Source organism: Canis lupus, chromosome 26 (genome assembly GCF_003254725.2).
Source record: "Canis lupus dingo isolate Sandy chromosome 26, ASM325472v2, whole genome shotgun sequence".
Classification (NCBI taxonomy): domain Eukaryota; kingdom Metazoa; phylum Chordata; class Mammalia; order Carnivora; family Canidae; genus Canis; species Canis lupus.
The window spans coordinates 17,774,915-17,796,454 of record NC_064268.1 but is presented as its reverse complement, the minus strand read 5'-3'; the positions used below and the strand labels follow the sequence as shown (position 1 = coordinate 17,796,454).

At 53.7% G+C, this 21,540-nt stretch overlaps 1 protein-coding gene across 3 annotated transcripts; it reads left to right on the top strand.

Annotated features, from left to right (window-relative positions):
* Positions 1 to 9: 9 nt before the first annotated feature.
* MVK (mevalonate kinase) lies at positions 10 to 21,508 on the top strand. 3 transcript variants are annotated; one of them, XM_025474269.3, is made up of 11 exons: positions 11 to 163; positions 1,097 to 1,188; positions 2,288 to 2,435; positions 5,377 to 5,533; positions 7,401 to 7,556; positions 11,189 to 11,292; positions 11,919 to 11,964; positions 15,941 to 16,031; positions 16,390 to 16,506; positions 19,490 to 19,643; positions 20,647 to 21,508. In XM_025474269.3, exons 2-11 carry the CDS (start codon positions 1,111 to 1,113, stop codon positions 20,796 to 20,798), a joined length of 1,203 nt encoding a protein of 400 aa, XP_025330054.1. In that variant the 5' UTR covers positions 11 to 163; positions 1,097 to 1,110; the 3' UTR covers positions 20,799 to 21,508. The 3 variants fall into 3 exon arrangements, with proteins under 3 accessions (XP_048957909.1, XP_025330054.1, XP_025330056.1); XM_025474271.3 differs by lacking the exon at positions 11 to 163 and adding an exon at positions 759 to 818; XM_049101952.1 differs by lacking the exon at positions 7,401 to 7,556 and having other exon boundaries at positions 10 to 163.
* Positions 21,509 to 21,540: the final 32 nt, after the last annotated feature.

The window sequence follows — 21,540 nt, the reverse complement described above, 5'->3', positions numbered from 1 at the left end:
AGCTTGGTCGAGCAATCTATTGGCCAATGGCCAAGCCAATTGCTTAACGGCTCGAGCGCTCTGATTGGCGGAGGGATAGGACGATTTCCCCGGACGGGGGCGGTGCTCGGGGACTAAATCCAGAGCCGCCCGGGCTTGGGGTCCCAGGACCACCTGAGGCCAGGTGAGGACGTGGGCTCGCGCGGCCGGCGGCGCGAGGTTGGAGGCTGAGCCCCAGCGCGACCTCGGGCCGCGCTTCTGGCTCCTCTGGCTCAGTTTCCCCGACTCTGGGAGTCCGTCCCGAGCGCCGGGCGAGCTCGAGTCTGAAGTGATCCGGAGCTTTGGGCAAGCAAGTGGATGGATTTCCTGGCGCCTTGCCTCAGTTTCCCCCGCTAAGAAACGGGGGAATCACGATAGTACTCGGCTCACAGTGCGGCTCGGGCCTTACCGTGTTAAGGTAGTGCACGTGAGGCCTTGAACGGATGGTAATTCTGCCTGATGTGTAAAAATCTACAACACTTGTAGACCGAGCGAGTCACTTTCTGGGACTCTGTGATGCAGAGATGCTGGCGTGGGCGCGCAGGAGGGGGCTCGACAGCTGTTTGTGCAGCCCATGGTAAAGCATCGTGAGGCATGGGAAACGGCCTAAGAGTCCAGGGAGGCGTTCCTTCTGGCCCTGATTTCACTTAACTTTCCACCTTCGGCAGTAGCGATGATAAAAGCTGGAACCAAGAACAGAGCCAGCAATAAATAGCTATCCGTAGTGGAATGATCATATGCCAGAGCTGCCAGGTGTTCCGCTTGCTTTGTTTCATGTAACCTTTCCAAACCCCATCGAGGTAAGTACAGTTCTACTTCTCCTGTAACCTGAGGAAATCAAGTTGCCTAGCGTTTGAGTGAGTTCGTGAAGAAGACCTCACTGGGGAGTGGAAGAGCTGGGGTTTGAACCTGAGTCTTGCTGATGTGTTTAATGTGCTGCTGCACTGCACAGTCTTTGGGGCGCATGGCATGTGCTGAATGGTAGCTGCCTTTTTTGTTAGATGAGAAGTTTGAACGGGCATCTCTAATATCTCTAAGATCTGGGTCCTTTCATCCCCTCTCTGGCTCTGTGTTTCAGGGTTCTCCGGAGCCATGCTGTCAGAAGTCCTGCTGGTGTCCGCCCCAGGGAAAGTCATCCTTCATGGAGAGCATGCCGTGGTCCATGGCAAGGTAAAGCCCCCCCCTCCCCCCCAGAGCCTCTGAGAACTGGGCACCCTTTCTCTCTGACCCTAAGCTAAAAGGAAGCCTGAAGGCATCGCCTGGGAATACATAAGAGAGAAGACCAGTTTCTCTGCAACACAGCAGGGAAGAGATGGGTCTTACACCCACCAAAGTGCTTCTCTGGTCTCACCCAGTAAGAGCACAAAGCTGAAATGTAAAGCTGTGTCAGGAATCCCTGGGTGGCTCAGCAGTTTAGCGTCTGCCTTTGGCCCAGGGCGCGATCCTGGAATCCCGGGATCGAGTCCCACGTCGGGCTCCCGGCATGGGCCTGCTTCTCCCTCCACCTGTGTCTCTGCCTCTCTCTCTCTATGTCTATCATAAATAAATAAATCTTTAAAAATAAATAAATAAAATCTTTAAAAGAAAAAGATTTATGAATTTAAAAAAAAAAGCTGTGTCAGTGGGATGAGTCAACCTGGAAGGTGGGCTTCAATGGGAGCACTGAGCTCTAGGGCACCCCAACATTCAGAAATGGAGAAGATGAGTAGGATCCAGCAAAGGAATCTGAGATATGCATTATCTCATTTAACTCTTAAGAGGGCCCCCCTGAAGTTAAACTTTGATTATCCCATTTTGCACATGTGGAAGCAGAGGCTTAGGAGAGGATTGGTAACTTGACCAGGGTCCTCTGCACCTTGGCAGAACTGGGAATGAACCTGAGTCTGAACACATTGCTCATGCTTTTTCCGCTCCTCTGCTCTGTCATGCTTTATGTTCTTAACTTATATTTATCCTTGCTAACGTGGTGATTGTAGGGAAGCCATTCTTGGTTTTGAGGACCTCTGAGGTTTTGCATGGGGAGGGAAAAAATAAGATATTAACTTTCCTAACTGATAGGTAGCATCTGTGCCACATAGGAAGAGGGCATGCCAAGGTTGATCAGAGGCATCTGCCAAGGGCATAGGTGGGCATGCCCTGTATACTAGTATGTGGTCTCTCTCCTCAGCACATTGACATTAACCCCTGTTTTTAAGACTGGAGCCAAAGTCTTTGCAACCCCACCCCTACCCCATGCTCAGGCTCATTGCTTTTGCCATTTATTCTACAGATAGCCCTGGCTGTGGCCTTGAACTTGAGAACATTCCTCCGGCTTCAGCCCCACAGCAATGGGAAAATGTGCCTCAACTTGCCGAACATTGGCGTCAAGCGGGCCTGGGATGTGGCCAGGCTTCAGCTGCAGGACACAAGCTTTCTGGGTAAGTGCAGTGAGAAGGAACCAGGTGTTCAAGAGCCTGGGCTCTGACCAGACGGGGAAGGGGAGAGCTGGGTAGTTATCCTCAGCCATACCTGAGGGGGCTAGAGACCAGCCACTCCAGGAGTGTTTTCTCTCTTGACCCTGTAAAGTTACCTTTACTTACCTATTTTTTTAAATGAGTGTCAAATGATGCACTAGGTCTCTGTGGGCTGTGGTGGACTGATCCTCAAGGCCCATTGTTGGGTGAAAAGCCACAAGATGCAAATAGTGTGTATCTGAGAAAAGGCCCAGCTTTAGTATCAGTACATATGTACACACAGTGGTGATTAGTTACCTCTGAGAGGGTCCTAAGGTCTGAGTGGACAAAGGGAGCCTTCCTTCTGGAATATGGTTTTGACGAGAAGAAGATATCGTTTGGTGTTGGGTATCATTCAAAATCATTAAAAATAAAAGCAACATACTTGTTAATTGTTAATCTCTAAAAAACAAAACAAAACAAAACAAAAAAAACAGCCCAGGTGGCTCAGCAGTTTAGCACTGCCTTCAGCCCAGGGCGTGATCCTGGAGACCCAGGATGGAGTCCCACTCCAGGCTCCCTGCATGGAACCTGCTTCTCCCTCTGCCTGTGTTTGTGCCTCTCTTTCTGTGTCTCTTATGAATAAATAAATAAAATATTTAAAAATAATAAAATCAAGTTAAAAATAAAAATAAATAAATAAACAAACAAATAAATAAATAAATAAAAGAATGGGGGTTGTGGTGAAACCGGACCAGATAGGTGTATTTTTTTTTTTAAGATTATTTGTTCATGAGAGACAGAGAGAGAGAGAGGCAGAGACACAGGTAGAGGGAGAAGCAGGCTCCCCGTGGGGAGCCTGGTGTAGAACTCGATCCCAGGACCCTGGGATCACACCCTGAGCCGAAGGCAGGCGCTCAACCACTGAGCCACCCAGGCACCCCCAGGCAGGTGTATTTTGAAAGAAGTTCCCTGGATGATTCCAGAAATATCCTCCATGAAGAGCCCGTACTGCTTTGGAGCAGGCCTCAGAAAATGGCCATCCAGAGCAATCCAGACCTTGCTTTCCATGGTGCACAGGGCCTCCCCTCGAGGCTGGCTGCTGCTTTCGTGTGTCAGTAGCACTGGTGGGAGCAGGCAGGTGGCATGGCACATGTCCCAGACCCCTCCGCCTGCATGTGTGAGCTTGGACGGATCACTTAACCCCCTGAGCCTCCTTGAGCAGAGTCCTGTTGCCTGGGAGGGTTGCTGTGAGGACCCAGCCAGCTGGGAGGTGGGCCGGGCCTGGCAGAGTGCAGGACATGAGTGAGGGCTTGGGAGTGATTTCCCCAAGGGGAAAAGGAGTATGGAACACGAGCCTTTCAGAGACATGTTTTCTACTAGGTTGCCAGGCTCTTCCATCTTTTTCTTCCAGTGTTGTTTGGTTGCCTCCTAATAGTTACAACCACCATGAATGTCTCATTGGGCATCTTTATGTGTGCCAGGCACTGGACTAGTGTCTCATGTACATTGGCATTCTCAGAATTCTCCAGCCCGCCTTGGACATAGATGGTGGTAGCCATCACTGTTGTTGCTTTTTTTTTTTTTAAGATTATTTATTTACTTATTTGACAGAAAGCACAAGCAAGTGGAGGGACAGAGGGAAAGGGAGAAGCAGACTCTCCACTGAGCAGGGAGCCTGATGCGGAGCTCTATCCCAGGACCCTAGGATCATGACCTGAGCCACAGGCAGATGCTTAACTGACTGAGCCACCCAGGCACCCCCCCATCCCCATTTTATGGATGAGAAAATCGAGGTTCAGGGGTGAAGCGGTTCAGGTCCCACAGCATTGTCAGTGATGCAGAAAGGATTCAGAACCAGATCTTTCTAAACTCTCCAGAGTCTCAGTGAGTCATTCTATTTCCCCTGTAGGGCCCTGAAATGTCTGCTAACTGGCTTGGCCACTTTTAGTGTGTCCTAATTTCAGGGAACACCTAGCGTTTCGTGTGTCCCCACCCTAGTGTTTCCCAGCATAAGTACAGCAAGCCTAGTGTTCTGTCCCCTTCACAGCTGGACCCAGGACTCAGGGAGCTATTTGTAAAGATGAGCTGGTCGGGCTTGCTTGGCCTCGTCAGGCTCTTGGGGGACAGTGGTCCAGCTTCCTCTGTGCACTGGAAGAGAAACTGCTCCCGGGTTTCTCCCCGAGGTCCAAGCAAATCTCAGCACTTCCCGTTCTCTGGTTGTGAGTGTCCCATCCTCACGAATAGTTTTGAGAAGAGGGACACATTTGGGGAATAATTTTATATTTTTAAAGATTTTATTTATTCATTGATGAGAGACACAGACAGAAAGGCAGAGACACAGGCAGAGGGAGAAGCAGGCTCCCTGTGAGGAGCTCAGTGTGGGACTTGATCCCAGGACCCCAGGATCACCACCTGAGCCACAGGCAGACGCTCAACCACTGAGCCACCCAGGTGCCCAGGGAATAATTTAATGCTTCCTTTCATTTTGGTTTTGTACTGTGGGCGTCAAATGCAGACCTTTGGGTAGTCGAGCTAGCATTCGCTTTGTGTGCATCTGTGTTTCAAGACTACCGTTAATTGAGCATGTATTACACACTAGGAGGTACGCCGAGGGTCTTGCATCCTTTATTTCAGTTTATCTTAGAGGAGGTATTCCTGCTTACCAATGAGGGAAACTGGGGTTCAGAGAGGGTAAGGCATGTGCTCAAGGCCAGAGCACCGATAGATGGGACAGTTGGGACCCACACCCAAGTCTGTGTGCCTGCAAAGCTGGAAGACCAACAGCAGATGCGGTCCTGGTGCTCAGGCCATGAATCCATGTCCATCAGATTCTGATTCTCACTACTGCTCAGTTTTCTGTGTTGTGTGGTCTATGAAAGCGCCTGAACCCCTCTCACCCAGCCTCACGTGTTGTTTGTGACAGAGCCAGGGAACGCCACGGGGGACGCCGCAGCGCCCACCTCAGAGCAAGTGGAGAAGCTGAAGGAGGTGGCAGGCATCCCCAAGGATGGCGCCGACCCCGAGTGTCTGGCTGTGCTGGCTTTCCTTTACCTGTACCTGTCCATCTGCCGGAAGCAGAGGTGTGTGCGTGGCCTAGACCCAAAGCCAGATTCCTGAATCTATCACACGGCTTTTCCCATGCCGTGTCCACAGAGGCAGCCCTGTTCCATGGCCTGCGGGCTCCAGGGAAACCCTGTAATTCGCCAAGTGAAGCATGCGTCCACTCCACCCCTTAAGATAGGATCTGGGCTGTCTGCCCTCGGGGAGGCCAGCTCCCAGAGGATGGCAGTGCTGTTGAGGCAGCGTCACATGGTGATGGAGAGTTGGGTCAGGTTGGGTCAGACTCCACAACGGCTGCCTACCACCTTCCTTGAGGTTTTTACCCTTCCTGGGCCTCAGTCTCCTCATCTGTAAAATGGGGGTGGTAATAGTACCTACCTCTTAGGCTTCTTGTGAGGGTTAGTGAGTTAATTTATCTAAAGTGCTGTGTCTGGCACACTGCCTGAGAAATACGAGATATTGTTAGGTTATTCTCATCAGAAAACTATTGGAGGGTTAGAAATATTATATATAAAATGGGCCTAGCTCTATAACTAGCCCATAGAGATTTTTCACTGTGATTTTTTTTTTTTTTTTTTTTTGGTCCCAGACCCAAAGGGAAAGCCTCAGGGGGCACCCCTTTACTCAGACAGCAGATGCATTGAGCAGGCCCTGGGCCAGGCACAGTGCAGAAGACACATTCATAAATGTCTCAACTGTTGCTGTCCACCGGGGGATTTTCTTTTTTCTTTTTTTTTCTTTTTAAGATTTTATTTATTTATTTATGGGAGACACAGACAGAGGGAGAAGCAGGCTCCATGCAGGGAGCCCTATGTGGGACTCCATCCCAGGACTCCAGGATCACGCCCTGGGCCGAAGGCAGCGCTAAACCACTGAGCCACCCGGGCTGCCCCACCAGAGGATTTCAACTTGAGTGGGGCATGTCGCCTTCCGGGAAGGGATGCACCTTTCAGAACCTCCTGATCTGAGTGGGGCGGGTGGGTGCAGTTTGAAAAGCAGATTAGGCATTATCATTCTACATTTTGGAAGACAGCAGCATTGCTTAATAGAAAATACAGAATACAAAGTTTGACAGTCTTCGCTTGGGAGAAATACATGCAAGATGCCGTGATTCTGAACTTTCTAGTGATAGAAAGGAGGCCTGATAGAACGCATCGCCCAGATAAGGCAGCAATAGAGAAAGGGGGTCGTTGAGGGTTGCTAGGCATGGCTCCTGTGGGTGGCCAGGGGAAGCTTCATAGTGGAAGGAGCATTTGAAATTTTTTTTTTTTAATTTTTACTTATTTATGATAGTCACAGAGAGAGAGAGAGAGGGGCAGAGACACAGGCAGAGGGAGAAGCAGGCTCCATGCACTGGGAGCCCGACGTGGGATTCGATCCCGGGTCTCCAGGATCGCGCCCTGGGCCAAAGGCAGGCGCTAAACCGCTGCGCCACCCAGGGATCCCTGGAAGGAGCATTTGAGAGGCGTTTTGCAGGATGGGAAGGAATTTGCCTGGGGGAAAAAGCGGTACAGAGCTTTCCCAGGCGGGGATACAGAGCAGGGCCACAGAAGGGTCTCACTCACTCTTGCAGGGAACAGGATGGGGTTTAGAGAAATGATTGGTGGTTCACAAGAGAACATCATGCTTTAAATGATTCTGGTATCAAAAATTAAAAAAAAAAAAAAAGTGATTCTGGTACCTGTTTCCAAGCTGATTCACCATGACTTCCTGCTATCCCATAGGGCCACTTTTGGGGTCGACAAGTGTCCCCAAGTTCAGATACCTAGGGCAAAGGCTTGGGGTCAGACCCTGCCAATGTCCAGTCCTGGACCATGACTGCCAGTTTGACGCTGGCACCTCGCCACCCTTCAAGGGAGCCATGCTCTGTGCCCCACTGTGTTTCAGGACCCTGCCCAGCCTGGATATCACGGTGTGGTCAGAGCTGCCCACGGGGGCTGGCCTGGGCTCCAGCGCCGCCTACTCTGTGTGTCTGGCAGCTGCTCTCCTGACCGCGTGCGAGGCGATTCCAAACCCGCAGAACAATGGCGAGTCCGCTAGCAGGTAATCACTGCCTTTGTCTTGGTCATAGTCCTCCCTGGGCGCCACAACCCGAGCGTGTGTTCCCTCGCTGAGGACTCCCTGCCACCCTGTGAGGTGAGAGGTGTCACGTGGCCATTGTACAGATGAGGAAGCCGAGGCAGAGCGTGGGCCCGGGCTATGTAGCTAGTGACGGCAGGACGAGACTTGCCACCCAGGTGGCCTGGACCCAGAGCCCGACCCCTTTGCCCCTTTGCTAAGCCACTTCTCCCCCACTCCTCACCCCCACCTTGCCTCTTTTGGGTTCAGGTATCTGTGGTGTGGGAGAAAGAACCTGAGTCCAGACGTAGGAAGCCATGGGGCCCACTTCTCCCATCAACTCCCTGTGGGACCTTGGCCATGCCGCTGTACCTCCTGGGACCCCAGTGTCCTTCTCTGTAACAGGTCCTACCAGACGGTTATGCAAAAAAAGAAGGAGAAAAAGTAAAGTGTGCCAAGAAATCAACACAGGGTATTTATTAGATTAAGGCATCTCCCTTCGTAGCAGCCCTCAGCCTCACTCCGGGAGGGGGTATCGCCTCTGCCATCCCCACCAGGAGTCAGTGAGGCTCACTGGGACAGTGTTGTCGGCATCCATTTCTGTGGCTTGGGGAACGCACCTCGAGAAGCCACCCCAGGATTGGAGGTTATGCAGTTTGTCCCGGGCCCCGCCCCAAGTCCAAAATCCAGCCTGGCAGCTTCTCGGTGAGGCCTGTTCCTGGGCCCTGCTAGGGCTAAGGGGAGCCCTCCCACTGGGGAGCTGTCAGTAGCCACTACGTGCTGCATCAGGAGCGGGGCGCTGCTGGCCTCGTCCACCTCCCTGTGTAGCCAGCAAAGGAGAAAGCCACTCAGGCAGTGCTGGGTGCCAGGTTGGATGTGGCTGAGTGTTTCCTCCCAGAGCCCTCCACGCCCGAGACGGGCACGCACTGAAACAAGATCCAAAGGACATGTTGCACAAGCTGTAGCTCGTGACCTCATTCCTCTTTCCGAACTTGCTTTTGAATTGAGGTTTCCCTCCTCTGCCCTGAAAGTGCTGTGGTTTTCAGATAGCCCAGGCCCTTCTGGGCACCCTGTCAGGACCAATGATTTCTCTTCTGAGACACGGAGGTTAAAATACAGTTGAATTCAGACTAAGCCTGAAGGTCCCTTTGATCCTCGTGGCCACAGCGGATCTGAGGGTTCTCGGTGTGATGCGTCTGTCAGCATTCCTCAGGCTCGCTTTGGATAGTTCCTGTGCACGAGGGAAGCAGCAGGGGTGAGGGTAGAGGTGGCTTCTGTCAGGGCAAGAATCCAGAAGGTAATGAGTGACGCACCTGCAGCTAGTGCAAGGTGACAGTTTTCAGGAATTTCAGTGAGGTTTGTCTGTTAACTTGCTGTAAGCCACTGGGCCACCCCTTTGTCTCTCTGGGCTCTGTTTCCTCATCTGGAAACGAGGGACTGCACCTGATGGCCCTTTGGGGGGCCCTCCAACCTTGACACTTAGTGATCCTGAGAGACAACGGTGCTTGTTAATGTGTGCGGATCACTGATTGTAACCTACATCGGTGAAGGCCTGCATGCCTGGGGTCCCCCAAATAGACTTGTATATATGAGCCAGCAGACTAGCTGTGCCATTCAGAAGATGCAAGTGACTTGTGCACGTGTGCACATGTGAGTGTGTGCACAGTGTGTGTGCGCTTTTTCCCCCGCTGCTTCCTTATAACCAGTTCCTCGCCTCCCCTGAAGGCCCAGTCAGTCATTCCTTCCCCTGACCTTTGATGGGAGCAGGCCCCAGCCCCTGCCCTGGCCCCAGCATTTCCAAATCATACAGAATTGGAATCTGGTCTCCCGTGAAGACAGGGTTAGAAATCTGAGCCTCCGAAGGATGAACAGTATACAGAAGGGGAGGGAGACTCTCCTTGGAGAAGGCCAGGTCCTGGGCTAGGTCCAGCTGCCCCTTTGCCCTGCTGCTCATTCACTTTTCAGTTCCCAGTGAAGGTCAGCTCCTGTCCAGTTCCAGATGCTGTACTGCCTCAGTCTAGAGTGCTCCCTCACATGTCTTGCCTTGCTGACCACCCCCTTTTGTCCCTCAGGCTGTCCGCAATCCAGATGGGGTGCACTCCATCCACCCTGCATCGCACCCATCTCCTGGAGGTTGGTCGTTAAGTGCTGATTGCTTCTAGGCATCCACTCTCTATAAGACACCAAGCCTCAAGCTATTGGGGGCCATGTCTGGTTCCTTCCCTGCTGTGAGCTTAGTCACAGGCATGTAGTAGATGCTCAGTAAATAGTGGACAATTGAGGGAGTCTCGTTGGTACCATAAAGCTCAGTGGTTGAGAGCTTGGGCTCCAGCCTACAGATGTGGTCCTAATGTAGCAGTCAATAACACTGGGATCTGCTTTACTCACCTGAGCCTCAGTTTCCTCTTCTGTAGGAGAGGGAGAGTAACCGTACCTTCCCTGTAGGGTTTTTTGCAGATTACAGAGACAGGCCATTTGAGAAAAGCACAGTGCTTGGCACCTGGTGATGGTGTTTAGCCTCTCAGCCACCACTTGAGTGGCGAGGCCATCAAATTCTCTTTTGCCCAGTGAGGAAAGAGGCTCAGATGGGCTGGTGGCTGTGCCCAAGGCCTCACAGCAAATGAGCATTGCACTGGGCTTGGGGTGAATCCAGGAGCTGCGATTCCAGGTGGCCTTCTTCCAGAGCCCATACTGTTTCCCCTGCGTTTTTACAAAGCACTTGGTGTGTTACTATCTCAGACATCCTCAATGAGGGAGACATGATTACCCATGTTTTACAGATCAGAAAATGGGGTCGGATGTGACGCCGTTGCTCAGGAATGCCCAGAGAGTCAGGGGCAGGCTGGGTCCCTGCTTGCTGCATAGCTCTGCCCTGGGGCCTGGCATTCTTGGGGCCACAGCACCCTGTTTCCTGGGGGCAAGCGGTCCTCAGAAAGGAAATGAAAGCTGAGAGACAGGGGCAGGGGAGGGGCTGACCATGTATCCTTGTTCGATACTCATGGGCTTGGGGTCTGCTCACTCAAGCTGTCCTCTCCCGAGGAAGGCAGCATGGCCATGTGCTCAGGAAAGATCCGGAGGTGGTCAGTGCACACTTGACCCATCAACAGTGTCTGGGGCACCTGGAATCCACGTTCCTAACAGTCGGGCTTTGGGAAAAGTCACGCCTCTGCTCACTCTTCCTCATAGGAGGCTATGTTCCAGAACAGGAGCTTATGTAGGGGTCTGTTACAGTAGTAACACTGCCCACTGCTTGCGGACCACCTCGCTGGCCCTGGATACACTTGGAACTAGCCTTCGACAGGCGTGACCATTCTACAGATGAGGACAATGGGGCTTAGTTTAGGTAACGGGCCCAGAGTCCCTCAGCTGCTAGGACTGTGTGCATCCAAAGCCTGGTCTCCTTCCACTGTGCCGGGTGGGAGGGTTTTAGAGGGAAGGGAAGGTCCAGCACATTCGGTAGTGGAGAGATTCTGGTGTTTTTCTGTTTCTGAGTTCAAGTGCCCAAGCCCCTTTGACTTTTTTGATCTCCACCGGTGGATCCTTCCCCCTGCTACCGCCAGCGGCCCTGGCCCCTTACTCTCCACCGAGGTCCAGATGAACTTCTGTGTCTTCTTTAGGTGGACCATGGAGGATTTGGAATTAATTAACAAGTGGGCCTTCCAAGGGGAGAGAATGATTCATGGGAACCCCTCTGGAGTGGACAACACCATCAGCACTTGGGGTAGGGGCTGCCTCAGGCTTGTTTTCTTTATTTTTATTATTTTAGAAATTCTTAGGATCATTGTAGATGCTCAGGCTGTTGGTTTGGGTGAATGAAATCAGCAAATTCTGAAGAACATAATATTTTCTTGTTTGGGGTGGACGAGGGGTGGGAGAAATTACAGGGCCCTGCCTCACCCCTCCTGACCCCGAATCTCTGGGGGCATTTCTGGGGGGTTGGGGTAGGGTCTGGGAAGCCACAGTTTCAGGGACCTTACAAGGATCTCTGGGATAAAGTTGCAGAGCCACTCATTGCTGGAGTGTTTGGTAGCCACACGAGCTTGGCCACCCTCCAGTAAGGACACTGGCTTAGGGGACCTGGCCACAGTCCCAGGCTCACCTTCCCCACGTGGCCTGTGGGTGAAGCTGGGCAGCCTGGGGGGAGGGCAGGCTCCCTGGCAGAGCATGGAGTTCCTTTGTACCTTCCTGGATCTTGTTGTAACTGAAACTGGGATGACTGGTGGTGGGGTTCAGTCTGTTCACTGGATGGGCCAACACCTTCACCCCACCTCCAGCCTGGTTTCTCCATCAGGAGGCAAAGTTACATAGCTTTTTCTATAGCCCCAACCCACTGCCTTTTCTCTTTAGGAGGAGCACTCCGATACCAACAAGGAAAGATCTCATCCATAAAGAGGTAATTGTGGGGTGGCGCAGCATCTCCTGGCTCCTGGCTGCATCAACACGTCCATTGGGCGGGGGGCTGTACCTCTAGGGGAGGGAATGTGTGGGCCTGGTGTCCCCAGGCTTTCCATCCTCTCCCCCATGAGGCCCTCACAGGCCATGGGCCAGGAGGGCACCCTGTTCTTACCTTCTGTGCTATGGCCCTTAAATTGCCAAGAGCTTAGAGGGAGAGGTCGTGCGTGGCCATGCCGTTCACCTTCCAGAGCATGACTATCCCCACCAGACCCCTGGTTTCTCATTCATTTAATTCATTTGATCATGTAGTCATTTAGCAAACAAGAACTGATGTCTTCCTGTGTTCCTAACGACACTGTCTTAGGGTCTACGGCTATAAAAATGAGTCTCAGCCACAGTTTCGGCAGGGTGGGACGTGGAAGTAGGGGTGGAGTAGGGGAAGGCCGACAGACATTCGCACAGAGCCCCTGTGGGGAAACATGAGAGTTGCCACAGTGAGACCCTCAGGGCAGAGCCTGGGCTCCAGAGCTTGTGAGAAGCCTCAAGCGGGGGCGACCTGTGATGACCTCTCAGCCTGTTTCACATGTTCCTTGACCCCCTCCCTCCAGAGGAATCGCACTTACAAACGTGCATGTTAAAATAGAACATTTCTCTTTGAACTCGGAGTGCAAATGCCGGATGTGGGGAATGAAGCATATTCATGTGCTTCTGCAAGCAGGAGCAGGTGTTTTTTTAAGATTTTATTTATTCATGAAAGACACACAGAGAGAGGCAGAGACACAGGCAGAGGAAGAAGCAGGCTCCCTGCGGGGAGCCTGGTGTGGGACTCAATTCTAGGACCCCGGGATCATGACCTGAGCCAAAGGCAGATGCTCAATTACTGAGCACCCAGGGATCCCAGGAGTGGGTGTTTTTTGGTAGTTCCTTGAGCCCTCGATCAAGTTGAGTGGTAGTGTTTGTCCCAGGGCGCTTTGCCCCACCCTGGTGGCCTTTCCATGGTGATGAGAGTCCTCTTCACTGTGGATGGGCTTCTAGCCCGCTGCCCTCACCAACTGGGCTGCTCTGTCAGTGGCTCTATGAGCTGGCGTGACATAGTGGTGCTGTACTCTTGCTTCCACCTGCACCTCTGAGATCTTCCTGCCTCAGCTCTGTTGGCTTCCATGAGCCAAGCCTGCCTTTCTGAGCCTCTACATTAGGGTTTTTTTTTTCTTAACCTTGGTACCATTGACATCGTGAACTGGATAGTTCCTTATGATGGGCGGCTGCCTTATGCAGCATGTTTAGGATATTTAGAAGCATCCCTGATCTCTACCCACAAGATGCCAGTAGCACCTCCCCCATCTCCCAGTTGTGGCAACCGGAATTGTCTCCAGACATTGCCACATGTCTCCTAAAGGGCCAAGATCTCCCCTGGATGACAACCTCCACTCTGCACAGAGGAGGAAGCAGAGCTGTTGGGGAGAGTAGAACCAGCTTGCTCTGGCTGCTGTGCATGCAGGGCAGTGGAGCTCGGGGCCCAGGGGGGCACCTCTGCCAGGTAGACTGACGCCCCATGCAGTGACATCAGGAGTCAAGGTCAGGACTCAGATGTCAGACCTGGGCTTGCCCACGGGGCTCACAGTCCGTCCAAGAAGGCAGTCACTCATCTTCAGAGCGAAGCCATCCAGGAAGTACTGAAGCTGCTGTGGATGGCAGTGAGAGGTGTCAGAAGTTCAGCGACAGATGTGGGGGTCCTTCATGGGGGCAATGGCATCTCGTTCAGTGTTTCCTGAGAGGTAGTTGTATCCTGAGCACTGCAGTAGGCCCCAGGGATAGAAGACCAGCTAAAACATGGTGTGGGCACATAGGTACATTCTACTGGAGGGGAATTGAGAGAGATGAGTGATACAGGCTTTTCCAGATGGTGGGAGGCAGGAGGAGAGGCCCCAAGGCCAGCTGGTGGTGGTGTGATAGACGGAGGCTCTGGGGTCTGTTGGCCTTTCTTTGAGCCCAGCTCTGCCACTCATGAGCCAGGTGCTCTTGAGTGAGTCACTTTTCCTGAGGCAGATGTCTCCTGGTTTATATTATGAGAATCCTGCGCATGGAATCAGAAACAGTATCTGTAGGGTGCTCTGCCCTTTGCTGACCATATTTAATTCCACAAATACCGCATCCTTGGTGCTGGGGCCTGAGCAGGGAAGAGTAAGTCCTGCCTTCATGAAACTAATATTTTGTGGGAGAAGACAGCCAACAAATGGCTCTGTAAGAGCCTGTCAGGCAGTCAAATGGATGACCAGGGAAGCCTCCAATGAAATGACATCTGAGCAGGGACCTGGATGAAACCCTAGAGTGAGTCCTGGAGCTGTTGAGGACAGTGCTAGGTCCCTGGCAGAGGAAATGCAAGTGCAAAGGCCCTGAGGCAGGGGCGTCCCTGGCATGTTGAACAGCAAATAGGAAGCCAGGATGGCCAGAGTGAACACCCGGGGAGGGCAGAAAGGACCTAAAATGGGAGAGTTAGCCAGGCCTAGCAGGCACAAGCACTTAACAGGGCATAGCCTGGGTGGTAGTCTCTAGATGCCCTAGGAGCCATGGGGGTTTGTGGGACCGGTGGGGCTGGCAGCAAGCCTGCTCGCAGAGGACTTATCTAAGGAAGATGAAGACCCAATATTCCAACTCCTCCCGCCCGGATGAATGGGAACACAGCAGACCGACCTTCAGTGCTGGCTGCAGGGCGCCACGGCGAGCAGATGGCGGATTCTCTGAGAAGCCGGGAGGCCAGACTCCACATTAATCCCACCGATGGCTTCAAGAGGAACCCTTCCCCCCCGCCCCCCCCAACGACGTATGGTGCTTCTCCATTAAAAAAAATGCATTGTTTGCGAAGTGGATCAAGATGCGGCCTCCCAGAACGCTGCCCTTTTGAAGAAAGGCTTGTCTTTAAGGGGAAAAGAAAAGCCAAATAGAATGTTCATCTTTTGTAAAGTTAAAAAAAAAAAAAAGAAAGCCAGCCTCCAAGGCTGAGAATCGATATTAATTTCATGGGCTTATGGGCGGTGAGATCAAGCAGGTTTCTGGCAGCCTTTCTCAGCCCTATTGGATTTTACAGTCTTGGGTTGTGAAAAGAAAAACGGATAAAGGTATCAGGGGGTCTGCTGTCTCCAGCTGTCTCGGGCCAGACCTCGTCCAGATGCTCCAGCCTCCATCCCCAGCCCACAGCGCTCTGACAGGCAGCTTGGGGATGACCAGAAACGGTGCCCCGAGCCTCCAAAGGCCACTAGCCATGGGACAATTGGGATTGTGACCTTAGGAGGTATCCGAAAGCTCAGAGGGCTGGTGAGGGCAGCAGGGTCATGCCGCAGAGCCAGCTTACCTGGGGCAGCTGAGCAGGGACGACCGACTCCCTCTGACCACATCTGGCTGTGCCAGGGCAGCTGGTCTGGGCAGGGCATGATGGGCTCCACGTGCTGGGATCCCGACGCCTGCACGAGCCCGCCCTCCCCGGTACCCACTAACGTGGTATCCTCCCTCCCTGCGAGCACCCCCTCTGCCAGATTCTGCCCTACATCCCGCTCGCTTTTCTTCCTAAATCCCTGGAACCTTCCACTCCAGCACGCCAAGGTGGTCCATGTGACGGAGCCTCCACCCCTTCTTATACTCTTGGCTGTCTTGCCTTTGAACTCCAACCCCGTGAACCTGGCGTCTTCTGGCAGCTCCAGGCTAAGCCAGGCCCCCCTCGCGTGTCCCCAGCGCATAGTAGGTGCCCAACTGCAATCAGGTGGGTGGGTGGCGAGCCAGAAAACAGTGTCCATCTGCCTGAGGGCTGGAGCGGAGATGCAGCTACGATTGGCAGCAGGAGCCCCCTGCTCCCCTCACTATCCCTCTGGCCCCCGATGTCCTTTCCCTGGGCCTCCGCTCTCTCCTCGGGGTCAGGGTGGGGTGACACTTGGGATCGGGCCTCCGCCCTGAGCGCACCGTGGCCCCGCTTCGCCCTGTAGGCTGCCGGCTCTGAAGATCCTGCTGACCAACACCAAAGTCCCTCGCAGCACCAAGGCTCTCGTGGCCAGCGTCAGGAGCAGGCTACTTAAGGTACATCCCGTGCCACCACTGGCGGGGTTCTCACCGGGCCAGGCCAGCCAGGTCTGGGAGCTCAAGCTCTCCCTCTGCCCCAGGGCTTCGTGGGGGGGCGAGATGGGTGATGGGGACCGGGGGAGGGAGGTGGTTTTGGCAGGCAGAGAGGTGCTGTGTGCCCCCCACCCCTTGGCTTGGCAATGAGAATCCCCCACTTACGTCAGGGGGCCAGGCAAGGCAGATACCCAGAGGGTAGGGGAGGCGGTTTCCTCAGAGTGGGGGCCTGGGGGGACACCTCTCTCCTCCTGGTGCCCGGCAGCTGTCCGGTGTCTGCCCAACCCCAGACCTCACTGGCCATTGCTTCCTCTCCCTCCAGTTCCCTGAGATCGTGGCCCCCCTGCTGACATCTATAAACGCTATTTCCCTGGAATGCGAGCGGACACTGGAGGAGATGGCTTCGGCCCCAGCCCCAGAGCACTACCTCGTGCTGGAAGTAAGAGCCCTTCTGCAGGATTCAGGGTCTCGCCCACACCACTGTCTGGGACGGGTGCTCATCTGACCTTGGGATCCCCTGAGCTGAAGCACAGAGGCCGGGCCTAAGCCTGGGCTCCTGTACACACAAAGGCCAGCAGCCTGCCTCCTTCTTAGGCCTTTTCATAGATGTTTCAAAGCCATTGAGCCAGGACATGCAAAGCACCGAGGGCAGGGCCTGGCGCGTGCTAGGGGCCAGGTTTGGGTTCATGCCTGTAAGGAGCACCGGGCTAGTGCTGACACCATCTTCTGTTGGCCCAGGGGCAATTTCTTGCATGGCCACCTCTTTTCCTGCTGTCCTTGCTGACTGCATCTGTCCCCCCCCCCTTTTTTTTTTTTAAGATTTTATGTATTTATCTTAGGAGTGGGGAAGGTGCAGAGGAAGGGGGGACATGCACACTCTGCACTGAGCACAGAGCCTGACATGAGGTTTGATCCCATGACCCTGGGATCACGACCTGAGCCAAAATCACGAGTCGGGACATTTCACCAACGGAGCCACCCAGGCACCGCAGCTCAGATATACTCTAACACAATTCTTTCCTGATTGTTCCCTGAGCCACCACTCTTTGCATAATTCTCGTATAGAGGCTGAGACCTTGGGTTTAGATCAGGTCACGATCTGATCCCAGGCTCACTCCTGCTGGTCTCACTGGAGCGTCTTAACACAGCAAGGCCTGGGAGGTGACGTGCAGCCATCATTCCTGATGAACCACCAGCACAGTAAGCCAGAGGGCGCAGGCTTATCCCCACAGTCCTGGTGGCTGGCAAATATGGGTCGACGTTAAAGAGCAGCTCCTAGGCTAAGCCTTCTTACAAGTGATTTCTCTCTTAATCTCTATAATTACCTCCCTGGGAAGTAGGTATGCTGTCCCCATTTTACAGATATAAAAACTGAGGCCTAAGGAGCAACTTTCTCCAAGGTTCACCAACTAGTAGGTTGACATGCCAGGCATCAAACTGAATGACTTGCTTGTCTCTTAGGCCAACAGATCTTTAATGAGCACCCACCCACCCGGGCCAGGGCAGTGACCCTCTCTCATTTCTGTGCTTTACCTCCCCATTTCCATAGCTGTCTGCCTCCAGTCCCCCAGCATTTGCATGGCTGGCTTCAATTCCTTTCATGTACAAAGGAGGGAACACAGTCCTCCTGAGTAGGAAATTAATAATGATAGAGTACTGCCTAAAATATACCCTGTTGAGCCCCTAGAGAATGCCACAGAACAGCACGTTGATTATACATTGTGTATATTTTTGGCTGTGGCAGCCGCTGAAATGTGCAGCTCGGCTCCTGGACAGCTTTGTGCTCAAACCAGCGAGCTGTTCTCCTGTGTCACAACCTGTCATCTGATCCTTGACAGATTTTGGATCAGAATGTGACAGGTGTCTGAAACCTGCCTCGGCAACGTGACACCTGGCGCTCAGGCATAGAGAGCAGCCCCCAGAAGTTTTCCCTCCCATCCAGCCCTTGGGGCTGGGGAAAGGCACCCAGGGCTGCCACCAGGCCATCACGCCTGTCTGCTCATTTGTCAGAAGTGCTGGGGTGTGTGAGGCGGGCTGCAGGGGAGGGCTGACCCGAGCCTGCCCGACAGCCTGGGGCAGGAGAACCAGGTGGGCCTCAGCAGACAGCTCGGTGATTGGCAACCCTCGCGGCACGCCGGCACTCCTTGTTCCCTAGAGCAGAGCTGTGTGCTGTCAAGCCACACACCATGAGAAGTAGGTGGCAGCCGGAATGCCAAGGGCGCTCCTGGAGGCAGGGTAGACATGAGCTTTGCATCAGGCAGACCCAGCTGCCGGTGCTGGCCCAGGACCTTACCAGCTCAGTGACCTTAGGCAAGTCACTTTCCTCCTTGAGCCTTAGCGTCCCCTAAAATGGCGATGATGGTGATGTGACCATAAGAGTACTGATAGCAGCAGACTTTCCAGAGGCCCTAATCTCAGGCCAGGCATCATGTGAAAACTCACCTCATTTCATCCCCACAGTGATGAGACAGAGCATCTTATAATGCCAGTTTTATAGGTGGGGAAACTGAGGCACAGCATGGAAGACCTCGCCCCAGGACCAAGAAGTCACAGAGCTGGGACTCAAACCCAGGCCCCCCTGACTCCAGATCCCACATTCTTAACTTGCCTGGCGGGGACTATAGCTGGATGCTCTTCTTAGAGCCCCAGCATCTAGCACAGTGTTTGGCAAACACTGGTATAATAAATGTAGTCGGGGGCACCTGGGCTGTGTTAACTGTCAGTTTTGGTATTTCATCAACCTGCATCTTGTTTGAGCCTCAGAAGAACAGGAATTTTATGCAGGATCAAAGAAACCTGAAAAACAGCTCTTTCCCCTACTTTGTGACCCTGTTAGAACCAAAAACCAGTTCTTATTCTGAAAATGGGCACCTGAGGCAGCTGTAGGATGGCATATTACTTCAGATTCCTGCAGATGATAGAAATCCATTTCCATCAGGCGTTAGCGGAAAAGGTATTTATGGGCTCAAAACTATGAAGACTGGCAAGAACAACTTCAGGCATAGCTGGATCCAGGGGCCAAACAACTCAGTCTGAAGTCTCCATCTTGCATATGATCTCTGACCATGTGCAGGGCAGATAAGTCTGGCAGCTTACCTCTGAAGTCAACCAATTTTAGCAGCTCCAGGGCAGAGGCAGAGAAAACCCTGGGAGGGCTATGGTCACAGGCCCATCCCTGACCAATCACCATGGTCAGAGGCTTCTTTGGCCAGGCCTGGAACATGTATTTACCACCAGCTCCATCCCAGTCCCACAGGAGTCCTGCAGGAAGGAGAGGTTCTTTCATCAGTGGAGAGGGACACAGTGCTGGCTTGCGTAAGCCATTCGCTGTCCCGAACCAGCGGCTATCACATGGATGGGGTGGGCACAAGACCTTGGTTTCAGGCATGTCAAGTGGGAACAGATTGAACCTTCTCCTCCAGGAGCTCATCGACATCAACCAGCACCATCTGAATGCCCTCGGCGTGGGCCATGCCTCGCTGGACCAGCTGTGCCAGGTGACCATGGCCCATGGACTGCACAGCAAGCTCACTGGTGCGGGCGGCGGTGGCTGTGGCATTACACTTCTCAGGCCAGGTACTTGGGGGCGGGGCACAGTCGCCACCCGGGGCTCATGCAGAGGTCCTACCTGGGCAGTTGCCTTGGGAGGAAGAAGAAGCTGGAGGACAGTCCCCCTTCTGCTGTGTGTCCTTGGTCAAGTTAATTAACCTCTCTGGGCCTCTGTTGCTGCAGTGGTAAAATGAGGATGCCGACCTCTCTTTAGGGGATTGCTGTCTGGATTCCAGGAGAAAAATACATGTAGAAAGCCTGGCACAGGGCTGGGCTGTGGTAGGGGCTCTTATTGTGGTGGCTGTCCCTACCACCTCCTTACTGGCCAAGTCTCCCACGAGCTTGAGAAATAACCAGGACTTTGTCATCTTTCGTGTCAGCCTTACCCCTCTCCCTTGCTGTCACCTCGTGATGTGGCCAGGACAGGGACTGACCTTGCTACAATACAAAACAAAGGGCTTTCTCTCCCCTTCTTTACCTTTGCCTCCTTCGTCTTCCCATTCCCACCTTTCACTGTGGCTTTGCAGTGAGCCCACTGTGGCCTCAGCCCCTTCCACGGCTCTCTGTGCGCTCCCAGGTATCAAGAGGTCGGCACAGCCAGCGGCCGACTTTGACCGTGGGCTCCTAGTTCATGGCCACTGACGGTGATGAGAGAGAAGGCTCCTGGGGCATGTCTGCTGTGCCAGGCGGCTTGCCTGCATTCTCCCATGTGAGCCTCACAGGGACCTGTGAGGGGTACAGATTCTTAGCCTCATTCCCAGATGAGGAGACTGAGGCTCAGAGAAGGGAAGTCACTCGTCTGAGGCCCCAGGACTGATCCATGACAAGGCCAGGTCCATGTGACTCGTGATTTTAACGGTTGCTCTGTACCCAACACCCCAGTGCCCCCCACCACCAAGAGGGTGCAGAGCTCGACATTCCCACAGGAAGACCTGGTTGGTTGGTCCCAGGCCTCTTCCTGGCTGAACAGTCTCTAAGGGCACAGACGATTGTGGGGTGACCTGCCACTTTCCACTTTCCCTCCGCCCAGATCTGGAGCAGCCGAAGGTAGAGGCCATGAAGCAGGCTCTGACCAGCTGCGGGTTTGACTGCTGGGAGACCAGGATCGGGGCCCCCGGCATCTCCATCCACTCGGCTGCCTCCCTGGACACGCAGGTGCAGCGAGCCCTGGATGGCCTCTGAGATGAGCCCGCCCACTGCAGCCCCACCAAGAAGCCCCTCCTGGAGTATTCCGGGTGCCAGAGTCCACCTCTGCTGGCCACGGGCCGCAGCCCTGCGTGACGGCCTTCCCAGCAGCTGCACCCCTCCAGGCCCAGCAGTGCAACGCGGAACCTACAGTGGGCAGGGGTGCCCTGGAAGACCCCGTCTGTGATCTGCCTTCTCTTGAGCCACCGGGCAGTGGGACCATGTGGGGTCCTGTGAGATGTGAGGAGCTTCCTATCCTCCCCGAAGCTCCCACACACCCATCTGCTTTGGGCCTCTGTCGCCTTCTGACACCCTCTGCCCACTGGGCTGGCGGCTCCGATGCAGTTGTCTGGCTTCTGGAGCAGTGTGCCTTCTCCCTCCCGCGCCTCTGCTCTTTACCTGTCTTGAGGGCCTGGCCCCTCCCACCTCCTCCAGGAAGCTTTCGCTGACCCCTGGCAGGGAGGTGACCCTAGTCCCACCTTCCTCCTGTACATCCCGTCTGTTTGAACCGTTCAGCACTTTGTGTGGTCTGCTCTCCGGCGAGACTGTGGGCTTCCTAGGGGTGGTCTGGGTGGTGGTCTTTGCCTTCCGCCCTCCCGTTTGAGAGCTGGCCAAAGGCATGGTGGATGTACCCGGTTTCTTCCAGTCTGTACCCATGGGATTTGCAGAAAACACAGCAGAGAGGAAATAAAAAGCTCTTGAGTAAACCAGTGCTTTACTCAGTGCCTAGAAAGAAGGA